Source organism: Lethenteron reissneri, chromosome 16 (genome assembly GCF_015708825.2).
Source record: "Lethenteron reissneri isolate LAM-NWPU_2019-01 chromosome 16, ASM1570882v1, whole genome shotgun sequence".
NCBI classification, from domain to species: Eukaryota; Metazoa; Chordata; class Hyperoartia; order Petromyzontiformes; family Petromyzontidae; genus Lethenteron; species Lethenteron reissneri.
This window is the reverse complement of record NC_083794.1, coordinates 4,336,735-4,361,491: the sequence shown is the minus strand read 5'-3', so window position 1 is coordinate 4,361,491 and position 24,757 is coordinate 4,336,735. Positions and strand designations below refer to the sequence as shown.

The 24,757-nt window shown below is 43.7% G+C and overlaps 2 protein-coding genes across 5 annotated transcripts in view; both read right to left on the bottom strand.

Moving 5' to 3' along the window:
- Positions 1 to 3,430: 3,430 nt before the first annotated feature.
- Positions 3,431 to 18,171, bottom strand: LOC133342865 (regulatory factor X-associated protein-like). 4 transcript variants are annotated; one of them, XM_061552212.1, is made up of 5 exons: positions 18,117 to 18,171; positions 14,151 to 14,277; positions 11,749 to 12,223; positions 11,131 to 11,216; positions 3,431 to 6,345 (listed from the first exon to the last, which is right to left on the bottom strand). In XM_061552212.1, the coding sequence occupies exons 3-5, from the start codon at positions 12,205 to 12,207 to the stop codon at positions 6,081 to 6,083; spliced, it is 810 nt and encodes a 269-aa protein (XP_061408196.1). In that variant the 5' UTR covers positions 12,208 to 12,223; positions 14,151 to 14,277; positions 18,117 to 18,171; the 3' UTR covers positions 3,431 to 6,080. The 4 variants fall into 4 exon arrangements, with proteins under 4 accessions (XP_061408196.1, XP_061408195.1, XP_061408198.1 ...); XM_061552211.1 differs by lacking the exon at positions 18,117 to 18,171 and adding an exon at positions 17,594 to 18,006; XM_061552214.1 differs by lacking the exon at positions 18,117 to 18,171 and adding an exon at positions 17,594 to 18,000 and having other exon boundaries at positions 11,106 to 11,216.
- LOC133343101 (protein furry homolog-like) overlaps positions 14,236 to 24,757 on the bottom strand; it is a 160,297-nt gene continuing 149,775 nt past the window's right edge. The window contains exon 12 of the mRNA XM_061552605.1: positions 14,236 to 14,277. Within this exon, the coding sequence (XP_061408589.1) occupies positions 14,236 to 14,277 (42 nt within the window). The remainder of the gene's footprint in view (positions 14,278 to 24,757) is intronic.

The window sequence follows — 24,757 nt, the reverse complement described above, 5'->3', positions numbered from 1 at the left end:
AAAGCTTTCGTGACTGCAGGGATTCATCTTCTTGGTTCTTTCGGTAAAGTCACGTAGAATGGAAATAATAAAATAATAAAAATAAAACATAATAAAATTATTCTTGTATCAGGTTCATTATCATATTTATTGCAAAACGTTTGCCTGGCGAAGACAGAATTTACGAACTAGTATAAATAAAAAAAACGGTGATTAAAACAGCGCGACACAATAAAATCTGCGCATAAAAGGCGGTATAAATATACAACAGCACTTCATTTGTGTAAGGTTTTAGTCCCCATTGTGTGGTGGGAGCTTAGTTGAAAAGGTGACATTCAAGAAGAATTGCCTGTGTTTATATTCTTAGTTTTTTTCGGTAAAGTCACGTAGGTAAAAAATTAAAATTAATAAAAGTAAAATAAAAATATTTTTATTTTACTTTTAATGAAAATTAATAAAAGTAAACTAAAAATATTTTTATTTTACTTTTATTAATTTTAGTAAAATAAAAGTCACGTAGGTAAAAAATTAAAATTAATAAAAGTAAAATAAAAATATTTTTATTTTACTTTTATTAACTTAAATTTTTTTATTTTACTTTTATTAATTTTAATCTTTTTACCTACGTGACTTTACCGAAAAAACCTAAGAATATGAATCCTTGCAGTCACGAAAGCTTCAAATCTAGAATTGCCTGTGTACTTGTGATAATATTTTCTCCGCTATTGACAACCTTGCTAAGAAACTGCATCTACGGAGCGTAAAACAGGAATTCGTAATATGTGACACCGTAAAACATCCAATTAGCGTACTTGTTTTTTACATCCTTTATATTAAGTTCACTTGCACGCTTGCTTGCTTGCTTACGACCGTGCAAATCTTTCGGTCGTTTTTTAACCCACTTCCCGTGATCCAATCGAGCTGACATTTTCCACACAGACTCGTTGTGCGTGACAATTAATGTTCGTGAAAAAAAAATTTCTCCAAAATTTTACACTTTTTAGGACAAAAATATAATATTTAATTACCAATTGCTTAATTGTGGCATGCAATCATCTGACCCATAGGTGGCAGCCATCTCAAGCCAGAGGACGAGAGGACTCTAGCCGCCACGCATATAAAGGATTTATAGTGAAAAACTTTGTTTTTACGGGTTATACTTGTTTCTTCTATTCTTGTAATTTGCGAGTGTTAACAACTGTTTTATGGATTCGGATCGCGAGGGTAAGTTACAGTTCATCGGCTACCCGTCAAATTACGAGTGGATTTTAAGATGCTGCTATTAACCAATTATAGGCTTTGAAAGCTCTGACCACCACACATCACTTGTAGTAACCAATACATTTATATATTCTATCAAGGTCCTTAGTATCATCTTATCTCTAACTGCTCAGCACTCCCAGGTTTACAGATTGCACTCTTTTGGCGATCTGGCTTTTATGAGCGTGTCACCCAAGCCATGGAAACGCTTTGCCACTTGAAACCAGGGAAATCGGAGCAATCACTCGGCAGATACATTTCAAGTCTTCTTTGAAAACCCCATTTCTTTAAAGTGGCCTTCCCTCTTTAGATTACTCGGTTGCTCCTGGTTATGTTTTCGTTTCTCTGCTTTCCATGCCAATGCGCATTGGGATCTTAGGATGGAATGCGCGTTCTAAATTTGAATTATTATGAAAGTTACGCCGCGTTCAAAAAAGGCATTCCGGACCCCCGATCCAGGTCCATTTCATGCCAATTTACCAGAGGGCTCTTGATTCATTGCACACTTTACATTTGTATTATACTGGTAGGAACCTCCTGGTTACACCAGCCCACAGGGGATTATTGTGTCCGTCGTGCAGGGAGGGGCTGGGTGGGGAGGGTGGGGCTGGGTGGGAGGGGAGGGTGGGGAGGGGCTGGGTGGGGAGGTGCTGGGTGGGGAGGGTGGGGAGGGTGGGGAGGGGCTGGGTGGGGAGGTGCTGGGTGGGGAGGGGCTGAGTGGGGAGGGTGGGGTGTGGCTGGGTGGGGAGGGGAGGGTGGGGAGGGGCTGGGTGGGGAGGGTGGGGCTGGGTGGGGAGGGTGGGGCTGGGTGGGGAGGGGAGGGTGGGGAGGGGCTGGGTGGGGAGGGTGTGGAGAGGCTGGGTGGGGAGGGTGGGGCTGGGTGGGGGGTGGGGCTGGGTGGGGAGGGGCTGGTCACCCCGTGGTGCCCTTATAAAACTCAACGGTTAACCTACTCACGCCGGCTTGTGCTCGCCCTCACAGTCGGGCATATTTGCGGAATACACCACGCCGCCGTTGACCCTGCAGGCCATTGACCGAGCAACCCAACGTGTTCCTACCAGCTCCCTCCGCAGGAGAATGTGTTAACAGGTAAGGCCCCACTGAGTTACCATAGCACTGCAAATCGGCCGTCACACCGGGTAGCTACAGCGTTGATGCACGACTCTCAGATGCTCCACCTCCTCCTCCTCTGCGTGTGGTATTATCGGTGGCTTTTGACCACCTCAACGTGAAACTGTCGTGGTCACTACGTTGGGCAGTCATTTGTGAGGTCCAGATCGTGTCTGAAAGAGGGCTACGTAGTTCAGGATTTAGAGAAATTTTCACTGAAGCCACAGGTCCTGAACTCCTTAGTGATAATTCTAGATTTTAACCGCAAGGATTCATATTCTTAGGTTTTTTTTTCCGGTAAAGTCACGTAGGTAAAACATTCAAATTAATAAAAGTAAAATAAAATAAAAATCACGACGTTTCGGAAGCAACACAAGCTTCCGTCTTCAGGTGGAACCGTCACAGCCACGACAGCTGTATCAAGTAAATGAGAGATTACAAGAGATACCACTCCGTATATATAATGGTTGAGGGGGGGGGAAGGGGCAGGGATGACCCACTCTTTATTATTATGGTGATAGTGGATCTTGACACACAGACACAGAGTTCTAGATTTGAAGTTTTCGTGACTGCAAGGACCCATGCTTTTTGTTTTTTTCGGTAAAGTCTAAACAGCTGTCTTCATTCACTAGTCATTTTGCTGTTGGCGGTTCCACCTGAAGACGGATGCTTGTGTTGCCTCCGAAACGTCGGGATTTAATTTCGTTGTTTTCATTTTAATTTATTACATTTTTTACCTACGTGACTTTACCGTATGGACACAAAGTTATTTGAGCGGTATTCTTAGGTTTTTTCGGTAAAGTCACGTAGGTAAACATTTTTAATTAATAAAAGTAAAATAAAATAAAAATCACGACGTTTCGGAGGCAACACAAGCTTCCGTCTTCAGGTGGAACAGTCACAGCACGATTGCTGTATCAATGAAACAGCTTTTTTACCTACGTGACTTTACCGAAAAAACCTAAGAATATGAATCCTTGCAGTCACGAAAGCTTCAAATCTAGAATTAGTTGAGTGGCTGACTCCAACATGAAGCCACGCCAGCCGCCGTCATGAAGTTTACACTTTCAACACATCGCAAACGTTCAACAAAAATCTTTTTTATTCAGGAACCCAGAATGCGTACATCACAGAGAAGAGACGCAACTTACGATGTTTGTTTCGTTTCAACATCAATCAACCTGGACAAAGCGCAATTTCTCACAACCGCTTAAAACATGTACGACATACACCTAAAAAGAAGGTCACTCTCACTGATGCACCATTTCTGAGTGTCTGGTCGACAGACTGGGGCATCAACCCCCTCGCCTCTTCTCCTGAGAAGACCATTCACCCTCGACCATTCCGATGATGCAAGCGTGTACGTCACCAGCGAGGCCGTGCGGCACGGTACAGCGCCGGCGGTCGCGTCGCCGGAGTTCTCTGCGGTGTAACGACGTCTTTAAAAATTTACCCGTAAAAACAAAGTTTTTCACTATAAATCCTTTATATGCGTGGCATCGGTTTTATTTTATTATTCATTTCAGTTTTTCTTGAGTAAGAGTTTTTATTCTTAGAAGAACAGGTCTGTCGGAAAGACAGCGTCTCATTCAGACGCTGTCTTTCCGACAGACCTGTTCTTCACCTGAGGACGGCTGCTTGTGTTGTGGCCGAAACGTCGTGAGAATTATAAAATTATGTTTTATTATTTTATTATTTCCCTTCTACGTGACTTTACCGAAAGAACCAAGAAGATGAAGACAGTGTGTGTGTGTGCGCGTTGAACTTCTTTCGCACCGTACGCAACCCACCGTGCCAGTTGGAGGTGCGCGGAGCACCTCCACATTTAGACTTTGAGACATCTCCTTTACCAGCGGCAAAATATAGTAATAGGTTTTTACCCTTTCAACTGGTACAAAACTGACGCCTTTATACAAGGCATCATGTTTGCAATAACCGCAACACAAGCAGTCAAAATGCAAACAAAAAGAAACAACTCCGATAATGATATGCACTGTCCTTGAAGTTGATTGGTCCACACCCGAGACAGCTTTTCTTAGAGCCTAGTCTCCATTGGTGTTGGACCAGATGACGCCTTTTGGAGACTAGGCTCTAAGGAAAGCTGTCTCGGGTGTGGACCAATCAACTTCAAGGACAGTGCATATCATTACCATTATCAGAGTTGTTTCTTTTAGTTTGCATTTTGACTGCTTGTGTTGCGGTTATTGCAAACATGATGCCTTGTGTAATAAAGGTGTCAGTTTTGTACCAGTTGAAAGGGTAAAAACCTACTACTACACCTCCACAGTCACAAGAGGCTTGACCCTTTCCCCTTCCGAGACTTCCCGCTCGCCGCTGAATCTCGGAACGGTGGAAGCGGCACGGCGTTCATTTGATTCAAAGAGGCGTGGTAGCAGCGGCGCCGTTGTGTTTATTTAAAGACATCGCCGCTCACCGCAGAGAACCGTAGCGGCACGACCGCCGGCGTTCTACGATCGCCGGCGCCAACACTCTGCCACGCGGCCCTCCCGCACGGCCTTGTGGGAGCCTCGGTTCCGATGAAGTTACTGCAGTTTTCTTTCCGCTTTCGTTTTCGCGACGTGCGTGTGCGTCATCGGAATGGGAAAGAGTAAAGCCAAACTGGCCCTATGGGAAGCTCCATTAGAGTGGACATCCAGTGGACATCCGTAAACCACTGGACATCTATAAAGAAATATCTTCACAGCTCATCGGATTCCTCCAGTGCGAACGTGAAGATTCTCATTCTGAAGTTGCTTTAAAACAACGGCCGACCCTAAACGAGCCACGACACGCGGCGACGCTGGCCACGATGTGCACCGCGCTCGCCACAAATGAACCACGCTTCCTTGCCGATCTCGTCAAGGAACATAAACCGCCACGCGAACTCTGGTCGTCACCGCAGATTCTGTTTCAGCCATCGAACAAAGGCGGTGGCCACGGCATCGCGCGGCGCTTTCAGATGCGCTTCTGCGGCCGTCTGGAACGCTCTTCCTTCCGATATTAGGAAGCCACCGGAAACTCATTTATTTAGAACTGCTCGTTGTTGTTGTTGTGTTTAGTTCGTTGTCCTTCCCCCGTACCTCCGATTAGCGCGGTTAGCTACGTACGGTGTGCAAGAAGTTCAACATACATACCATACACAAACCACCCTTAACCAGAGGTCGCAAACGGGTTTTGATTCCTTACCCGTACCCGGCCGCACCAGGGTCGCAAACGGGTACCCGATACCCGTACCCGATACCCAGCTACCCGTACCTGGCCGGGTATCGGGTAGGGTACGGGTACCCGATTGCGACCTCTGGGATGAAGCCATGTTGCAGGCGCGGGTGGGTTGATTCTAGCAACTTGAATTGTGAGAAGAGACAAGACGTTGGGAAATGAGTGACAAACGGTGACTCACCAGTGACTCACGGCCTACCCGTACCCGGCCGCACCAGGGTCGCAAACGGGTACCTGTACCTGTACCCGGCTGGGTACGGGTAGCCGGGTATCGGGTAGGGTACGGGTATCGGGTACCCGATTGCGACCTCTGCCCTTAACAGACTGTTGGGGCAAATGCTATTAGCGAGTAGCACCTATGAAGGCCGGCACGGCACACGAGGGGGTGGGAGGCCAGCACCGCGCCCGACCGCCTTTGTCTCCCCAGTGGCGATGTTTACTACACACTGCGCCGGGTACTCATCTGAGGCCGAGTCGACCTAGGGGAGGCCCAGGAGCGGTTCAGATAATCGTCAACGGCGTTGGTGGCCGTGAGCGGGACTCGGAGCGCGGGGTTGCCAACCGCCTATGCTGCCGCTCCCCACTACATACAACATGCGTACAACACGCGTACAACATGCGTACAACATGCGTACGTGCCTGCCACCGCCGCCAGCGAACGATGCAGACGGTGAGCGTCCGTCACGGCTGCGGATCCATGTCGGTGGCGAAGGTCTGCAGGCACTTCTGCTGGTGCTCCCGCAACGTCTGCATGACCGCGGGACTGCGCAGCAGAGCCTGGGACAAGACAAGGAGCACACAAGTGACACAACAACAACAACATGAACAACGAAATAGGCTCGACTGGAACGCCCCCGCAACAACGACAACGTCACACTCGAACGGAGGAGGCCGCTCGCTCTTGCCGGGAGGCAAGGCGCGGGTAAACGAACGCATTGGGTGGTGTTTGATACAAAAAAATTAACCCGTAAAAACAAAGTTTTTCGCTAACCACTACACTACAACGCGTTACGCTTCCACATGCGCGGGTCACGTGACAGATTTGACGTCACAGCTCACTTGCTGTACAAAAAATAAATGCATTATTGAGCTCCCCCCCCCTAAAATAACACAAAAGTGTATTTTAATAATGTTTGCATGGTGTACAGTCTGGAAAGTACCCACATGGCAAATTTGCAGTTTGTTGCATGTCGGGAAGTACGCTAAACATTTTGAACAGACACACATTTGCAACTTTGCCTTTTATATAGATGGATATTTTACCAGGTAAGGTCCCACTGAGCTGTACAGATAGTTTTCAGAAGCGACGTGGCCACTGAGCTGTACAGATATTTTTCAGAAGCGACGTGGCCGCAAATGATATCTCAACAAGGTGGCTTATCACGTGGAAATTTATAGCAGCCGCCAAATACTCTAAAATGCATTTTGCTAAATGAGGAGGGGAAAAAAAATCCGAGGACCCGGAGAAAAATTTCACGCGACCACGGGGGAGAGAGACACACGCAAACTCCAAATATACAGCAGGCGTCAGGGTCGGGATCAAACCCACGACCTCCTGCATACCAGGCGAGGCAGTTACCATCTCCTAGCCACCGCGATGATGATGAGAGAGAGACACGCAAACTCCAAATATACAGCAGGCGTCAAGGGTTGGAATCGAACCCACGACCTCCTGTACACCAGGCGAGGTAGTTAACATCTCCTAGCCACCGCGATGATGATGAGAGAGAGAGAGACACGCAAACTCCAAATATACAGCAGGCGTCAAGGGTTGGAATCGAACCCACGACCTCCTGCATACCAGGCAAGGCAGTTAACATTTCCTAGCCACCGCGATGATGATGAGAGAGAGAGAGACACGCAAACTCCAAATATACAGCAGGCGTCAAGGGTCGGAATCGAACCCACGACCTCCTGCATACCAGGCGAGGCAGTTAACATCTCCTAGCCACGACGATGATGATGACAGAGAGAGAGACACGCAAACTTCAAATATACAGCAGGCATCAGGGTAGGAATCGAACCCACGACCTCCTGCACACCAGGCGAGGCAGTTAACATCACCTAGCCACCACGGCACCCTCTTTGATTTCGTCTCGGATGCATTCCCGGCACGTTTGATTTCCATCGGCCACAACGAAAAAAACCTCTTGCGCGGGCGAAGAAAAAAAGGGTGCGATTCACATGGGGCCCATTGAATCAGTCCGTGCATTTTTGCCATTAGCTCAGGCAGGCTTAAATGACCCTCTGCCAAACAGGTGATTCACACTTGCAACACATACGACTGTACGGGCCAAAATGATTACATACATTATGGTGGTGTAGCGGCAGCATTTTGCAGGATGATGATACCTTCTAAGCTCAGGACATAGCGAGCTTTATTGACAGGCTCTCAAACCCGTCCGAACATGGCAGGGCAACGTGTACTTCGGGAAGCTCCATTTTTTAAATCCTTTATATTAAGTTCACTTGCTTGCTTGCTTGCTTACGACCGTGCAAATCTTTCGGTCGTTTTTTAACCCACTTCCCGTGATCCAATCGAGCTGACATTTTGCACACAGACTCGTTGTGCGTGACAATTTATTTTCGTGAAATTTTTTCCCCAAAATTTTACACTTTTTAGTAAAAATGTTTTTATATTTAATTACCAATTGCTTAATGGTGGCAGGCAATCATCTGACCCATAGGTGGCAGCCATCTCAAGCCAGAGGACGAGAGGACTCTAGCCGCCACGCATATAAAGGATTTATAGTGAAAAACTTTGTTTTTACGGGTTAATTTTTTCTTGGTTCTTTCAGTAAAGTCACGTAGAAGGGAAATAATAAAATAATATTAATATAAAACAATAAAATTTTCACGACGTTTCGACTGCAACACAAGCAAATCATCATCAGGTGTGAAATCCACAGCAAGAAAATATTCTTGCTGTGGATTTCACACCTGATTATTTTATTATTTCCCTTCTACGTGACTTTACCGAAAGAACCAAGAATATGAATCCCTGCAGTCACGAAAGCTTTAAATCAAAACAATATATATGTTTTACAGTTTGGACTCGGGGACAAAATGTATTTAAATCTAGATTTGAAGTTTTCGTGACTGCAGGGATTCATACTCTATGGTTCTTTCGGTAAAGTCACGTGGAAGGGAAATAATAAAATAATAAAATAATATTAAACAATAAAAATTCTCACGACGTTTCGACTGCAACACAAGCAATCATCATCGGGTGTGAAAACCACGGCAAGAAAATTTGAATAAACTGCCACTTTTTCAAAAAAATTTTGCAGTGGTTTTCACACCTGATGATGATTGCTTGTGTTGCAGTCGAAACGTCGTGAGAATTTTTTAATTTATTATTTTCAATTTATTTTGATTTTTTGTTTTATTTAACAATTTTTTTATCGTGGTTTTTTGCTTTTATTCTTTTCAATACATTATTTTTATTATTTATTATTTGTTATATATATATATTTTTTTCTATCTTCGCGACTTTACCCAAAAAACCAAGAAAAAGACGGAGAATTGATGGATTAAAGATTCATATTCTTGCTTCTTTCGGTAAAGTCACGTAGAAGGGAAATAATAAAATAATATAAATATAAAACAATAAAAATTCTCACAACGTTTCGACGGCAACACAAGCAATCATCATCAGGTGTGAAATCCACAGCAAGAAAATTTGAAACAAGTATAACCCGTAAAAACAAAGTTTTTCACTATAAATCCTTTATATGCGTGGCGGCTAGAGTCCTCTCGTCCTCTGGCTTGAGATGGCTGCCACCTATGGGTCAGATGATTGCATTGCACCATTAAGCAATTGGTAATTAAAATATAATATTTTTGTCCTAACAACTGTAAAATTTAGGAAACATTTTTTCACCAACATTAATTGTCACGCACAACGAGTCTGTGTGCAAAATGTCAGCTCGATTGGATCACGGGAAGTGGGTTAAAAAACGACTGAAAGATTTGCACGGTCGTAAGCAAGCAAGTGAACTTAATATAAAGGATTTAAAAAATTAACCAGTAAAAACAAAGTTTTTCACTATAAATCTTTTATATGCGTGGCATCGGTTTTATTTTATTATTTATTTTTGTTTTTCTTGAGTAAAAAGTTTCATTTTTATCACATTGGTATTTTAAATTAAATATGAACATTTTTTTTCCCTAAAAAGTGTAAAATTTTGGAAAAAAAATTTCACCAACATTAATTGTCACGCACAACGAGTCTGTGTGCAAAATGTCAGCTCGATTGGATCACGGGAAGTGGGTTAAAAAACGACCGAAAGATTTGCACGGTCGTAAGCAAGCAAGCACGCAAGCGAACTTAATATAAAGGATTGAATAAGTATAAACCGTAAAAACAAAGTTTTTCACTATAAATCCTTTATATGCGTGGCGGCTAGAGTCCTCTCGTCCTCTGGCTTGAGATGGCTGCCACCTATGGGTCAGATGATTGTCTGCCAGTATTAAGCAAGTGGTAATTAAATATTTAATTTGTTTTCCCTAAAAAGTGTAAAATTTTGGAAAAAATTTTTCACGAACATTAATTGTCACGCACAACGAGTCTGTGTGCAAAATGTCAGCTCGATTGGATCACGGGAAGTGGGTTAAAAAACGACCGAAAGATTTGCACGGTCGTAAGCGCGCAAGCAAGCAAGCGAACTTAATATAAAGGATTTAAAAAGTGGCGGTTGGTCCTAACGGTCAGCACCAAGGACAGCGATTTGGCAGTTGGCCAGATGAACAAGTCCATCTATGTTCGGAAAAGAGGAGGGGGGGGAGTAGAAAATGGAATGCGGTCCGAATCAATTAAGACCCGAAATGGTTCATCAAAACCTTCCAATGATTGCTAAGCCGGAATCCATCTTCTCGGTTGAAATTGTCTCTGTGTTCCGGGGGGGGGGGGGGGGGGGGGGGGCAGCGTGCGTGGTGGTCGCAGACACCCCCCCGCCCCCCTCCCCCAGGATTCGGTTTTCTACTCGTACCTAAAGAGGGCCCCCCCCTCCCCCCGGCACCAAACTCGACCAGAATACCTCGTTTGATTACCACGTGGAAAACATCGCCAAGTCCTGCAATTGTTTATACCAGAGGCCCTACAACACATTCAACCTCTATTGAGTCGTGACATGGCCAACACGGTGGCGTGTAGCGTCGTATAGGCAAGGCTCGATTACTGCAACTCGCTACTCAATGGGATGTCTGGGTGACTGGGTGATTGTGTGCCTGGGTGAAAAGGTGACTGTGTGCCTGGGTAATTGTGTGTCTGGATGCCTGGGTGAATGGGTGACTGGGTAATTGTGTGCCTGGGTGCCTTGGTGACTGACTGCCTGGGTGACTGGCTGCCTGGATATCTGGGTGACTGTGTGCATGAGTGCCTGGGTGAATGGGTGACTGTGTGACTGAGTAATTGGGAGCCTGGGTAATTGTGTGCCTCGGTGCGTGGGTGACTGGGTGACTGGCTGCCTGGATATCTGGGTGACTGTGTGCGTGGGTGACTACGGTGTCACGAGCGTCCCGTGCAGGTCACGTGCCTGCCGTTTCTGGTTGAGCACGCACTCGAGCAGCGTGGCCTTGCGTCCAACGGGCGGCTCCTTGATGGGGGTGCCCCGTCGCTGCTGAGCCGTCGCCAGGTCCTTCTTGTCCTGGCAGCAGACACAACGCACGCCTCACTCAGTCACCCAGATATCCAGGCAGCCAGTCACCCACGCACCCAGTCACCCACGCACCCAGACACACAATTACCCAGTCACCCAGGTACCCAGACACACAATTACCCAGTCACCCAGTCACCCACGCACCCAGACACACAATCACCCAGTCACCCAGTCACCCACGCACCCAGACACACAATTACCCAGGCACACAATCACCCTTTGGGCGTCATCTGGTCCAACACCATGTGAGACTAGGCTCTAAGGAAAGCTGTCTCGGGTGTGGACCAATCAACTTCAAGGACAGTGCATACATTATCAGAGTTTTTTGTTTGCACTACCACTGCAGGTTTTGTGGTCTATGCAAACATAACTCCTTGTAAAAAAAAAAGGCGTCAGTTTTGTTGCCAGATAAAAGGGTAAAAAACCAATCATCAACAGTCCGAATATTCGAACCGGGTACTGGGCCTCCCCTAGGTCGACTCAGCCCCAAAGAAGCCAGCCTCCTAAACCACGGACCAACCTTGGCGCCTCCGTCGCTCGCTCCGCCAGCCGAGAAATTCTTCTTGGTCTTGAACTTGGCCTTGTACGCCTTGTTCTTGTGCTTCTTACACATCCACGCCGCGTGGTGGTGGTGGCTGCCGGTGGCGGTGAGCTGCCCGGCCTGCCGCGCGGAGCGAGCCGTCGTTTCGGCGCAGCCCTCGTACGAGCACCGTCGCAGCCTGGGCACCTCGTCCTTTGCGGCGTCCACCTCCTCCTCCTCCTCGTCGTCCTCCTCCCCTCCTCCTCCTCCGACTGTCACGTCCCCTTCGCTCGCGCTCCCTGGACTTTCGTGCGTTGCGTCGTCCGTGGACGCGGGATGCACTCCACCGCCCGGGCTCGCCGCTCCGCTCTGGTCCGAGCCGCTGTCGGAGACTCCTGCTGCTGCTGCTGCTCCTGCTGCTGCTCCTGCTGCTGCTCCTGCTGCTGCTGCTGCGCTCATGGTTGGGGGTACGGCCCTGCGACACGAGTGGGCCACGTGTCAACATTTGTCGCTCGATGAAAGGGGGCGACGACACCACGGGGCTTCGCTGAACACGTGGGCGCATTTGCGGGAAAAGGAAGCCGTTGCCGCCTGCTGCCTGCCAAAGATTTTTTGAGTCCGGGCTTTCTCCCCCCCCTTCCCCCCTAATCTTTAATGATTCGCAATGGAGTGGTCTGATGGTTTTTAACAAAAACACGCGGACACTATATATATGCAACAAAAAAAACCTGGTCTCTTTGGAAAATAATGAATCGTGGCGTTTTACCTGCTTTATGAGGGGACGTTTCAGGACACCTTGGTCTGATGTAGACAAACCGTACACGCCAATTATTCAGCAAAGGCATTAATGCAGCGGTGACACATTGACCTCTGAAAACGTCTCGTGCGCCAAATAAAATTGCCAAATGACGGTGGCCATTGAAAGTGCTGATCTCACGTAAAGTAAAACAAGTATAACCCGTAAAAACAAAGTTTTCACTATAAATCCTTTATATGCGTGGCGGCTAGAGTCCTCTCGTCCTCTGGCTTGAGATGGCTGCCACCTATGGGTCAGATGATTGCATTGCACCATTAAGCAATTGGTAATTAAATATAATATTTTTGTCCTAAAAGGTGTAAAATTTTGGAAAAAAATTTTTACGAACATTAATTGTCACGCACAACGAGTCTGTGTGCAAAATGTCAGCTCGATTGGATCACGGGAAGTGGGTTAAAAAACGACCGAAAGATTTGCACGGTCATAAGCAAGCAAGTGAACTTAATATAAAGGATTTTAAAAAAAACGACATCCCCATGATGGCACGTATTAGGGGTTCCATTCGTAGCTACTAATATTTCTACCCAAACTTTTTTTTTCCTCCTTCCCCAGGACACTAATGGGGACGTCCGCTGCGTCGCCTGGGAGCCAATTTGCCAGGAGAGCCAGACGATGGAGGGACAGGGGCGAGGGTGAAAAGCGGACGGAACAACACAACGAGTCTCAAGGGGCTGGGCAACCCACAGCCACCAAGAAAAATTCGCATCGATCTTCGGAAAAGAAACTCCCCGGGCTCACAAACACAAATATCAAAGATCTCCCGTATAGCCTTAATATACTGCTGGGGCAAGTGCTGTTAGCGAGCACTTATGAAGGCCGGCACGGCACACGAGGGGGTGGGTGGCCAGCACCACGCCCGACCGCCTTTGTCTCCCCAGTGGCAATGTTTACACACCGCACCGGGTACTCATTTCAGGCTGAGTCGACCAAGGGGAGGCCCAGGACCGGTTCAGATAATCGTCACTGGGTGTTGGCCGTGAGCGGGAATCGAACCCGGGTCGCCAGGTTCATAGCGCAGCGCGCTAACCGCTGCACTACCGCTCCCCACAAACACACACACACACGTGCACATACGAGTAAATGTTATGCAGTCTACTCTTAGTCTTAAGCCTCACCTTACCATATTAATAAAAAGTGTGCCGTTCCTGGCCCTTTCCCCCTCAACCATTATATATACGGAGTGGTAGCTCTTGTAATCTCTCATTTACTTAATACAGCTGTCGTGGCTGTGACGGTTCCACCTGAAGACGGAAGCTTGTGTTGCTTCCGAAACGTCGTGATTTTTATTTTATTTTTATTAATTTGAATGTTTTACCTACGTGACTTTACCGGAAAAAAAAACCTAAGAATATGAATCCTTGCAGTCACGAAAGCTTCAAATCTAGAATTATCACTAAGGAGTTCAGGACCTGTGGCTTCAGTGAAAATTTCTCTAAATCTTTTTATTAATTTAAAAATAATTTTTACCTACGTGACTTTACCGGAAAAAAAACCTAAGAGTATGGCCAGCTTCCGTGCGCGACAACGCACGGGCGAGACTTGGGTTTCGATCGGACGCCGCAATTACTTTGCCGAACGATCTCACCGTCTCGAAGAGCCAACAGCCGGAGAATCCGCGCCTTGGGGGTTGATCTTCCACGAAGCCGCTCACAGATCCGTCCTAAATCGCATCAACCACGGCACAAGCCGTAGAGGCAGTCGACGCGGATGCCCTGGTGATGCACAAAATGGAAAATTCAAAACTCTCCGTTAGCAGTGTGGCGACTGCACTTGCTGTCAACCTCCTGTCACCTTGTTACAGATAAATTCAGATCGTGTTGGTCACCACGTGTCTCTTATACATCCCAACGTTCATCCTAAAACGTGCCATCACAAGGGCAGAAACACAAACAAATAGACAATCACCACTACTACACTCACCACTAGTATACTCACCACTACCACTCACTAGTACACTCACCACTAGTACACTCACCACTAGTACACTCACCACTAGTACACTCACCACTACACTCACCACTAGTACAATCACTACTACACTCACCACTACACTCACCACTAGTACACTCACCACTAGTACACTCACCACTAGTACAATCACTACTACACTCACCACTACACTCACTACTAGTACACTCACCACTAGTACACTCACCACTACACTCACCACTACACTCACTAGTACACTCACCACTAGTACACTCACCACTACACTCACCACTACTACACTTACCACTACACCTCACCACTACACTCACCACTACACTCACCACTAGTACACTCACCACTAGTACAATCACCACTACACTCACTACTAGTACACTCACCACTAAACTCACCATTACACTCACTAGTACACTCACCACTACACTCACTAGTACACTCACCACTACTACACTCACCACTACACTCACCACTACACTCACCACTACACTCACCACCACTACACTCACCATTACACTCACCACTACTACACTCACCACTACACTCACCACCACACTCACCACCACACTCACTACCACACTCACCACCACACTCACCACTACACTCACCACCACCACACTCACCACTACACTCACCACTACACTCACCACCACCACACTCACCACTATACTCACCACTACACTACCACTACACTCACCACCACTACACTCACCACTACACTCACCACTACACTCACCACCACTCACTCACACTACACTCACCACTACACTCACCACTACACTCACCACCACTACACTCACCACTACACTCACCACTACACTCACCACCATCACACTCACCAATACACTCACCACTATACTCACCACTACACTCACCACCAATACACTCACCACTACACTCACCACCACTACACTCACCACTACACTCACCACCACTACACTCACCACCACTACACTCACCACTACACTCACTAGTACACTCACCACCACTACACTCACCACTACACTCACCACCACTACACTCACCACTACAAACCTGTCAACCCCTTATCAGTACCCTACCTTATTACAGACCAACTCAGAACCAATATCCCCGTTCCCTTGGTTACCAAGGTCCCCGTTCCCCTGGTTACCAAGGTCCCCGTTCCTTTGGTTACTGAGGTCCCCGTTCCCTTGGTTACTGAGGTCCCCGTTCCCCTGGTTACCCAACCACACCTCAGATTACCACGGTCGGCTACGTACGGTGCGAAAGAAGTCACCGCATATTCTTGGTTCTTTCGGTAAAGTCACGTAGATAGCTTCAAATAAAAATAACAACAAAAAATAACAAAAAACCCCACGACGTTTCGATATTTGTTCTTGGTTCTTTCGGTAAAGTCACGTAGAAGGGAAATAATAAAATAATAAAAATAAAACATAATAAATAATTCTCACGACGTTTCGGCCACAACGCAAGCAGCCGTCTTCAGGTGAAGAACAGTCTGTCGGAAAGACAGCGTCTGAATGAGACAGACCTGTTCTCCACCTGAGGACGGCTGCTTGCGTTGTGGCCGAAACGTCGTGAGAATTGTATTTTATTATGTTTTATTTTTATTATTTTATTATTTCCCTTCTACGTGACTTTACCGAAAGAACCAAGAAGATGAATCCCTGCAGTCACGAAAGAAGCTTTAAATCGAAATTTATTATGTTTTATTTTAATTATTTTATTATGTTTTATTTTTATTATTTTATTATGTTTTATTTTTATTATTTTATTATGTTTTATTTTTATTATTTTATTACGTTTTATTTTTTATTATTTTATTACGTTTTATTTTTATTATTGTATTATGTTTTATTTTTATTATTTTATTATGTTTTATTTTTATTATTTTATTATGTTTTATTTTTATTATTTTATTATGTTTATTTTTATTATTTTATTATGTTTTATTTTTATTATTTTATTATGTTTTATTTTATTATTTTATTATGTTTTATTTGTATTATTTTATTATGTTTTATTTTTATTATTTTATTGTTTTATTTATATTATTTCATTATGTTTTATTTTATTATTTTATGTTTTATTTTATTATTTTATTATGTTTTATTTTTATTATTTTATTATGTTTTATTTTTATTATGTTATTATGTTTAATTTTTATTATTTTATTATTTCCCTTCTACGTGACTTTACCGAAAGAATCAAGAAGATGAATCCCTGCAGTCACGAAAGAAGCTTTAAATCGCAACACAAGCGGTCTTCTTCAGTAAATAAGGGCGAAAATATAAAAAAGAACCTGCACTCACGAAAGCTTCCAAGCCACTAAAGTTACCGTATCGTGCAGCACACAATTACGGATTAAATAATTATCGTGTTGGCGAAAGAGTACAGAACACACAAACTCTTTGGTTATTTCATTAAAAGCACGTAGGTATACAATCTAATAAATTACATGTAAAAATAAAATAAATTAAATGTAATGTATTGATTTTATTACGACGTATTGATCCTTGAAATCACGAACACTAACACATCTCGCCGAGTTATCGATTTGAGGCTGAGGCGACCTAGGCGGAGGCCCAGGAACCGGTTCAAGAGAATTATCGACAACCTGGTTATCGGTGGGAATCGAACTCGGGCGCTAACCGCTGCACCACCGCTCCCACGAAGACAAAGATCCCCCGTGTAGCCTGTGGCGATGTTTACTTATCGATTTGAGGCTGAGGCGACCTAGGCGGAGGCCGAGGAACCGATTCAGAGAATTATCGACAACCTGGTTATCGGCGGGAATCGAACTCGTGCGCTAATCGCTGCACCACCGCTCCCACAAAGACAAAGATCACCCGTGTAGCCTGTGGCGATGTTTACTTATCGATTTGAGGCTGAGGCGACCTAGGCGGAGGCCCAGGAACCGGTTCAGATAATTATCGACAACCTGGTTATCGGCGGGAATCGAACTCGGGCGCTAACCGCTGCACCACCGCTCCCACAAAGACAAAGACCCCCCGTGTAGCCCGTAACAGACTGCTGGGGCAAGTGCCCAGCAACCGAGCCCGACCGTCTTTGTCTCCCTCGGCAACGATGCTGGTTACGTACCGCGCCAGGTCCTCGTTTGAGGCCGAGGCGACCTAGAGGGAAGAGACGGGGGGGGGGGGAGGAGCCCCGGTTCACGCGCACTGTACCGCGTACTGTACAACGTACTGTACAACGCACTGTCCCGCGCACTGTACCGGGAACTGTACTCACTGTACCCTCACTGTAGTCAACGTACCCCGCACTGCCCTCTCACTGTACCACTCACTGTACCCTTCACTGTACCACTCACTGTACCCTTCACTGTACCACTCACTGTACCCTTCACTGTACCACTCACTGTACCACTCACTGTACCACTCACTGTACCCCTCACTGTACTCACTGTCCCCTCACTGTACCCGCCACTGTACCCCTCACCGCCCCCGCACTGTCACCCTCACTGTACCCGCACTGCCTCCTCACTGTCACCCTCACTGTACCACGCACTGTACTCACTGTACCCTCACTGTCCCCCTCACTGTACCAGCACTGTACTACTGTATCCGCACTGTATTCGCCTGGGGGTGTCACACGCGCGACCCACGTGGATTCTCGACTGACGCCGGCACGGAGCTTCTCCGCTTTGTTCTCTACTCGCAGATTCGCCGTCAAAGCACCAGCCCTCCCCAGTCAATACATTCCATTCGAGTTAATTCACGTCCGCCAACACAACAAAAAAAACACGTGCGCGTTTAAAATCGGCGTCTTCGTAAGATGGCAAACATCGGCGGAAGTTTTTTAAAAAAATTTTAGTTTTTTAAATTAAAAATTTGCAAATTCTCTCGCGCGCGAATGTGCGCGTCGCGAAACCCGCGGACGAGTTCCCGTTGTTCCGCTGTGCGTTTTTGCTCCGTTCATGGACACGTTAAAGCATCTGGGATGGTTCGTTTTGCTGCGATTATTGCATTTTTATCATCATAATCATCATCATTATCATCGTCGTTGCGTACACACAATGTGCAGCTGTGCATCGTACACATGTACGCTGTTTGCGTGATGAACACAGAGTTTTTATTGCATGTGCAGTGTAACACAGCTTAACAAACGGTGTCTACACACATACAATGAGTTTGTGTCAAAGTTGGTGTGTGTGGATTGTGTTAAATCTACACACACGATTTGTACTCGTACATGCTGTGCTTGTGTGTAAGATATACACGCTTATACTGCACTCAACATGCATATACTATACAATACACAATGTGTACACACTACTATACATTACACAATGTGTACACACTACTATACATTACACAATGTGTACACACTACTATACATACTGTCTACACACTACTATACATTACACAATGTGTACACACTACTATACATACTGTCTACACACTACTATACATTACACAATGTGTACACACTACACATACTGTGTACACACTACTATACATTACACAATGTGTACACACTACTATACAATACACAATGTATACACACTACTATACAATACACAATGTGTACACACTACTATACATTACACAATGTCTACACACTACTACACATACTGTCTATACACTACTATACATTACACATACTGTCTACACACTACTATACATTACACAATGTGTACACACTACTATACATTACACAATGTCTACACACTACTACACATACTGTCTATACACTACTATACATTACACATACTGTCTACACACTACTATACATTACACAATGTGTACACACTACTATACAATACACAATGTGTACACACTACTATACATTACACATACTGTTTACACACTATTATACATTACACAATGTGTACACACTACTATACAATACACAATGTGTACACACTACTATACAATACACAATGTGTACACACTACTATACATTACACAATGTGTACACACTACTATACAATACACAATGTGTACACACTACTATACATTACACAATGTGTACACACTACTATACAATACACAATGTGTACACACTACTATACATTACACAATGTGTACACACTACTATACAATACACAATGTGTACACACTACTATACATTACACAATGTGTACACACTACTATACATTACACAATGTCTACACACTACTATACATTACACAATGTGTACACACTACTATACAATACACAGTGTGTACACACTACTATACATTACACAATGTGTACACACTACTATACATTACACAATGTCTACACACTACTATACATTACACAATGTCTACACACTACTATACATTACACAATGTGTACACACTACTATACAATACACAATGTGTACACACTACTATACATTACACAATGTCTACACACTACTATACATTACATATACTGTCTACACACTACTACACAGTACACATACTGTCTACACACTACTACACATTACACATACTGTCTACACACTACTACACATTACACATACTGTCTACACACTGCTACACATTACACATACTGTCTACACACGACTACACATTACACATACTGTCTACACCATACTACACGACTACACATACTGTCTACACACTACTACACACTACACATACTGTCTACACACTACTACACATGACACATACTGCTACACACGACTACACATACACATACTGTCTACACACTACTATACATTACACATACTGTCTACACACTACTACACATTACACATACTGTCTACACACTACTACACACTACACTACTGTCTACCACACTGCTACACATACACATACTGGCTACACCTACTACACACTACACTACTGTCTACACTACACACATTACACACACTGTCTACACACTATTACACACTACACATACTGTCTACACACTACTACATTACACACACTGTCTACACATACTACACATTACACATACTGACACACTACCACACTACACATACTGTCTACACACTACTACACATTACACATACGTCTACACACTACTACACATCACACATACTGTCTACACACTACTATACATTACACACACTGTCTATACACTACACATTACACACACTGTCTACACTACTACACATCACACATACTGTCTACACACTACTATACATTACACATACTGTCTACACACTACTAACATTACACACTGTCTATACACTACTACACATTACACACACTGTCTACACACTACACACACACATACTGTCTACACACTACTAACATTACACATACTGTCTACACACTACTACAACTACACATACTGTCTACACTACTACACATTACCATACTGTCTACACACTACTACACATTACACATACTGTCTACACACTACTACACACTACACATACTGTCTACACACTACTACACACTACACATACTGTCTACACACTACTACACATTACACATACTGTCTACACACTACTACACACTACACACACTGTCTATACACTACTACACACTACACACACTGTCTACACACTACTACACATTACACATACTGTCTACACACTACTACACATTACACATACTGTCTATACACTACTACACATTACACACACTGTCTATACACTACTACACATTACACATACTGTCTACACACTACTACACATCACACATACTGTCTACACACTACTATACATTACACATACTGTCTACACACTACACACACTACACATACTGTCTATACACTACTACACACACATACTGTCTACACACTATACTACACATACTGTCTATACACTACTACACACTACACACACTGTCTACACACTACTACACATTACACATACTGTCTACACACTACTACACATTACACATACTGTCTACACACTACTACACACTACACACACTGTCTACACACTACTACACATTACACACACTGTCTACACACTACTATACATTACACATACTGTCTACACACTACTACACATTACACATACTGTCTACACACTACTACACATTACACATACTGTCTACACACTACTACACACTACACATACTGTCTACACACTACTACACACTACACATACTGTCTACACACTATTACACACTACACACACTGTCTACACACTACTATACATTACACATACTGTCTACACACTACTACACATTACACACACTGTCTACACACTACTACACACTACACATACTGTCTACACACTATTACACACTACACACACTGTCTACACACTACTACACACTACACATACTGTGTACACACTACTACACACTACACATACTGTCTACACACTATTACACACTACACACACTGTCTACACACTACTACACACTACACATACTGTGTACACTACTACTACACACTACACACACTGTCTACACACTATTACACACTACACACACTGTCTACACACTACTATACATTACACATACTGTCTACACACTACTACACATTACACACAGTGTCTACACACTACTACACATTACACACACTGTCTACACACTACTACACACTACACATACTGTCTACACACTATTACACACTACACACACTGTCTACACACTACTACACACTACACATACTGTCTACACACTACTACACATTACACACACTGTCTACACACTACTACACACTACACATACTGTCTACACACTACTACACACTACACATACTGTCTACACACTACTACACATTACACATACTGTCTACACACTACTACACATTACACATACTGTCTACACACTACTACACACTACACATACTGTCTACACACTACTACACACTACACATACTGTCTACACACTACTACACATTACACATACTGTCTACACACTACTACACACACACATACTGGTCTACAACACACTACAACTACACACTACACATACTGTCTACACACTACTACACATTACACATACTGTCTACACACTACTATACACTACACACACTGTCTATACACTACTATACATTACACACACTGTCTACACACTACTATACATTACACATACTGTCTACACACTACTACACACTACACACACTGTCTACACACTACTACACACTACACATACTGTCTACACACTACTACACACTACACATACTGTCTACACACTACTACACATTACACATACTGTCTACACACTACTACACACTACACATACTGTCTACACACTACTACACACTACACATACTGTCTACACACTACTACACACTACACATACTGTCTACACACTGCTACACACTACACACACTGTCTACACACTACACATACTGTCTACACACTACTACACATTACACATACTGTCTACACACTACTACACACTACACATACTGTCTACACACTATTACATTACACACTGTCTACACTACTATACATTACACATACTGTCTAACCCCTACTACACACTACACATAATGTCTACACACTACTTACACACTACACCACACTGTCTACACACTACTAACCATTACACATACTGTCTACACACTACTACACATTACACATACTGTCCTACACACTACTATACATTACACATACTGTCTACACACTATTACACACTACACATACTGTCTACACACTACTATACTATTACACATACTGTCTACACACTACTACACACTACACTACTGTCTCCACACTACTACACCACTACACATACTGTCTACACACTACCTATACATTACAATACTGTCACACACTACTACACACTACACACACTGTCTACACACTACTACACCTACACATACTGTCTACACACTACTACACATTACACATACTGTCCTACCACACTACTACAACATCACACATACTGTCTACACACTACTATACATTACACACACTGTCTATACACTACTACACATTACACACACTGTCTACACACTACTACACATCACACATACTGTCTACACACTACTATACATTACACATACTGTCTACACACTACTACACATTACACACACTGTCTACACACTACTACACATCACACATACTGTCTACACACTACTACACACTACACATACTGTCTACACACTACTACACATTACACACACTGTCTACCACACTACACCACTACACATACTGTCTACACTACTACTACACATTACACATACTGTCTACACACTATTACACACTACACATACTGTCTACACACTACTATACATTACACATACTGTCTACACACTACTACACATTACACATACTGTCTACACACTACTATACATTACACATACTGTCTACACACTACTACACATTACACATACTGTCTACACACTACTACACACTACACATACTGTCTACACACTACTACACATTACACATACTGTCTACACACTACATTACAAACTGACCAATCAGTTTCAAAGACAATGTAGGTATCATTATCAGAGCATGTTTTTGTGTTTAAATGTTCACCCCAAGTGCGTGTATTTCCTGCAGACATGATTCTGTTTCGTGTTTTAGACATCTTCTTGGTTCTTTCGGTAAAGTCACGTAGAAGGGAAGTAATAAAATAATAAAAATAAAACATAATAAAATAATAAAAACAAAACATCATAAAATAATAAAAATAAAACATAAAATTATAAAAATAAACATAAATAATAAAATAAAACATAAAATTATAAAAATAAAACATAAATAATAAAAATAAAACATAAAATTATAAAATAAAACAGCGTCTGAATGACAGACCTGGTTTTCACCTGAGGACGGCTGCTTGCGTTGTGGCCGAAACGTCGTGAGAATTATTTTATTATCTTCTTGTTTCTTTCGGTAAAGTCACGTAGAAGGGAAGTAATAAAATAATAAAAATAAAACATAATAAAACAATTCTCACGACGTTTCGGCTACAACGCAAGCAGCCGTCTTCAGGTGAAGAATGAGACACTACCAAACTAGGAGCTTATATATAAGCTGCATTGGGGGTTGAAGAGCGCCTTAACAAAAAGAATGTGCATGTGAAGAGGGATTTAGCATATTCATGGAAAATGCGTAGGCGTTGGGCGGGGGGGTGTCAAAGTCATATTATGCCCATGCATTATGCAGGATCAGCAGCAACCAAGGGGGGTGCAGGGATTAGCAGTAACAAAGGAAAGGAATGTTAATGATATGTAGCTGCAGTTACTCAACAACCACGTAGAAAACTAAAGTATAAACTACATAAAAAAACTAAAGTATAAACTGCATCGCACCATCAGTATACTTACTATACTCTATAATAAGCTGAGTTACTAACAGCAAGTAATACATTACAATTTTACCTCGTAAAAATTCTATAATATGCTTCCATCTAAACCTTATTCTCTTACATCACACGAGCAT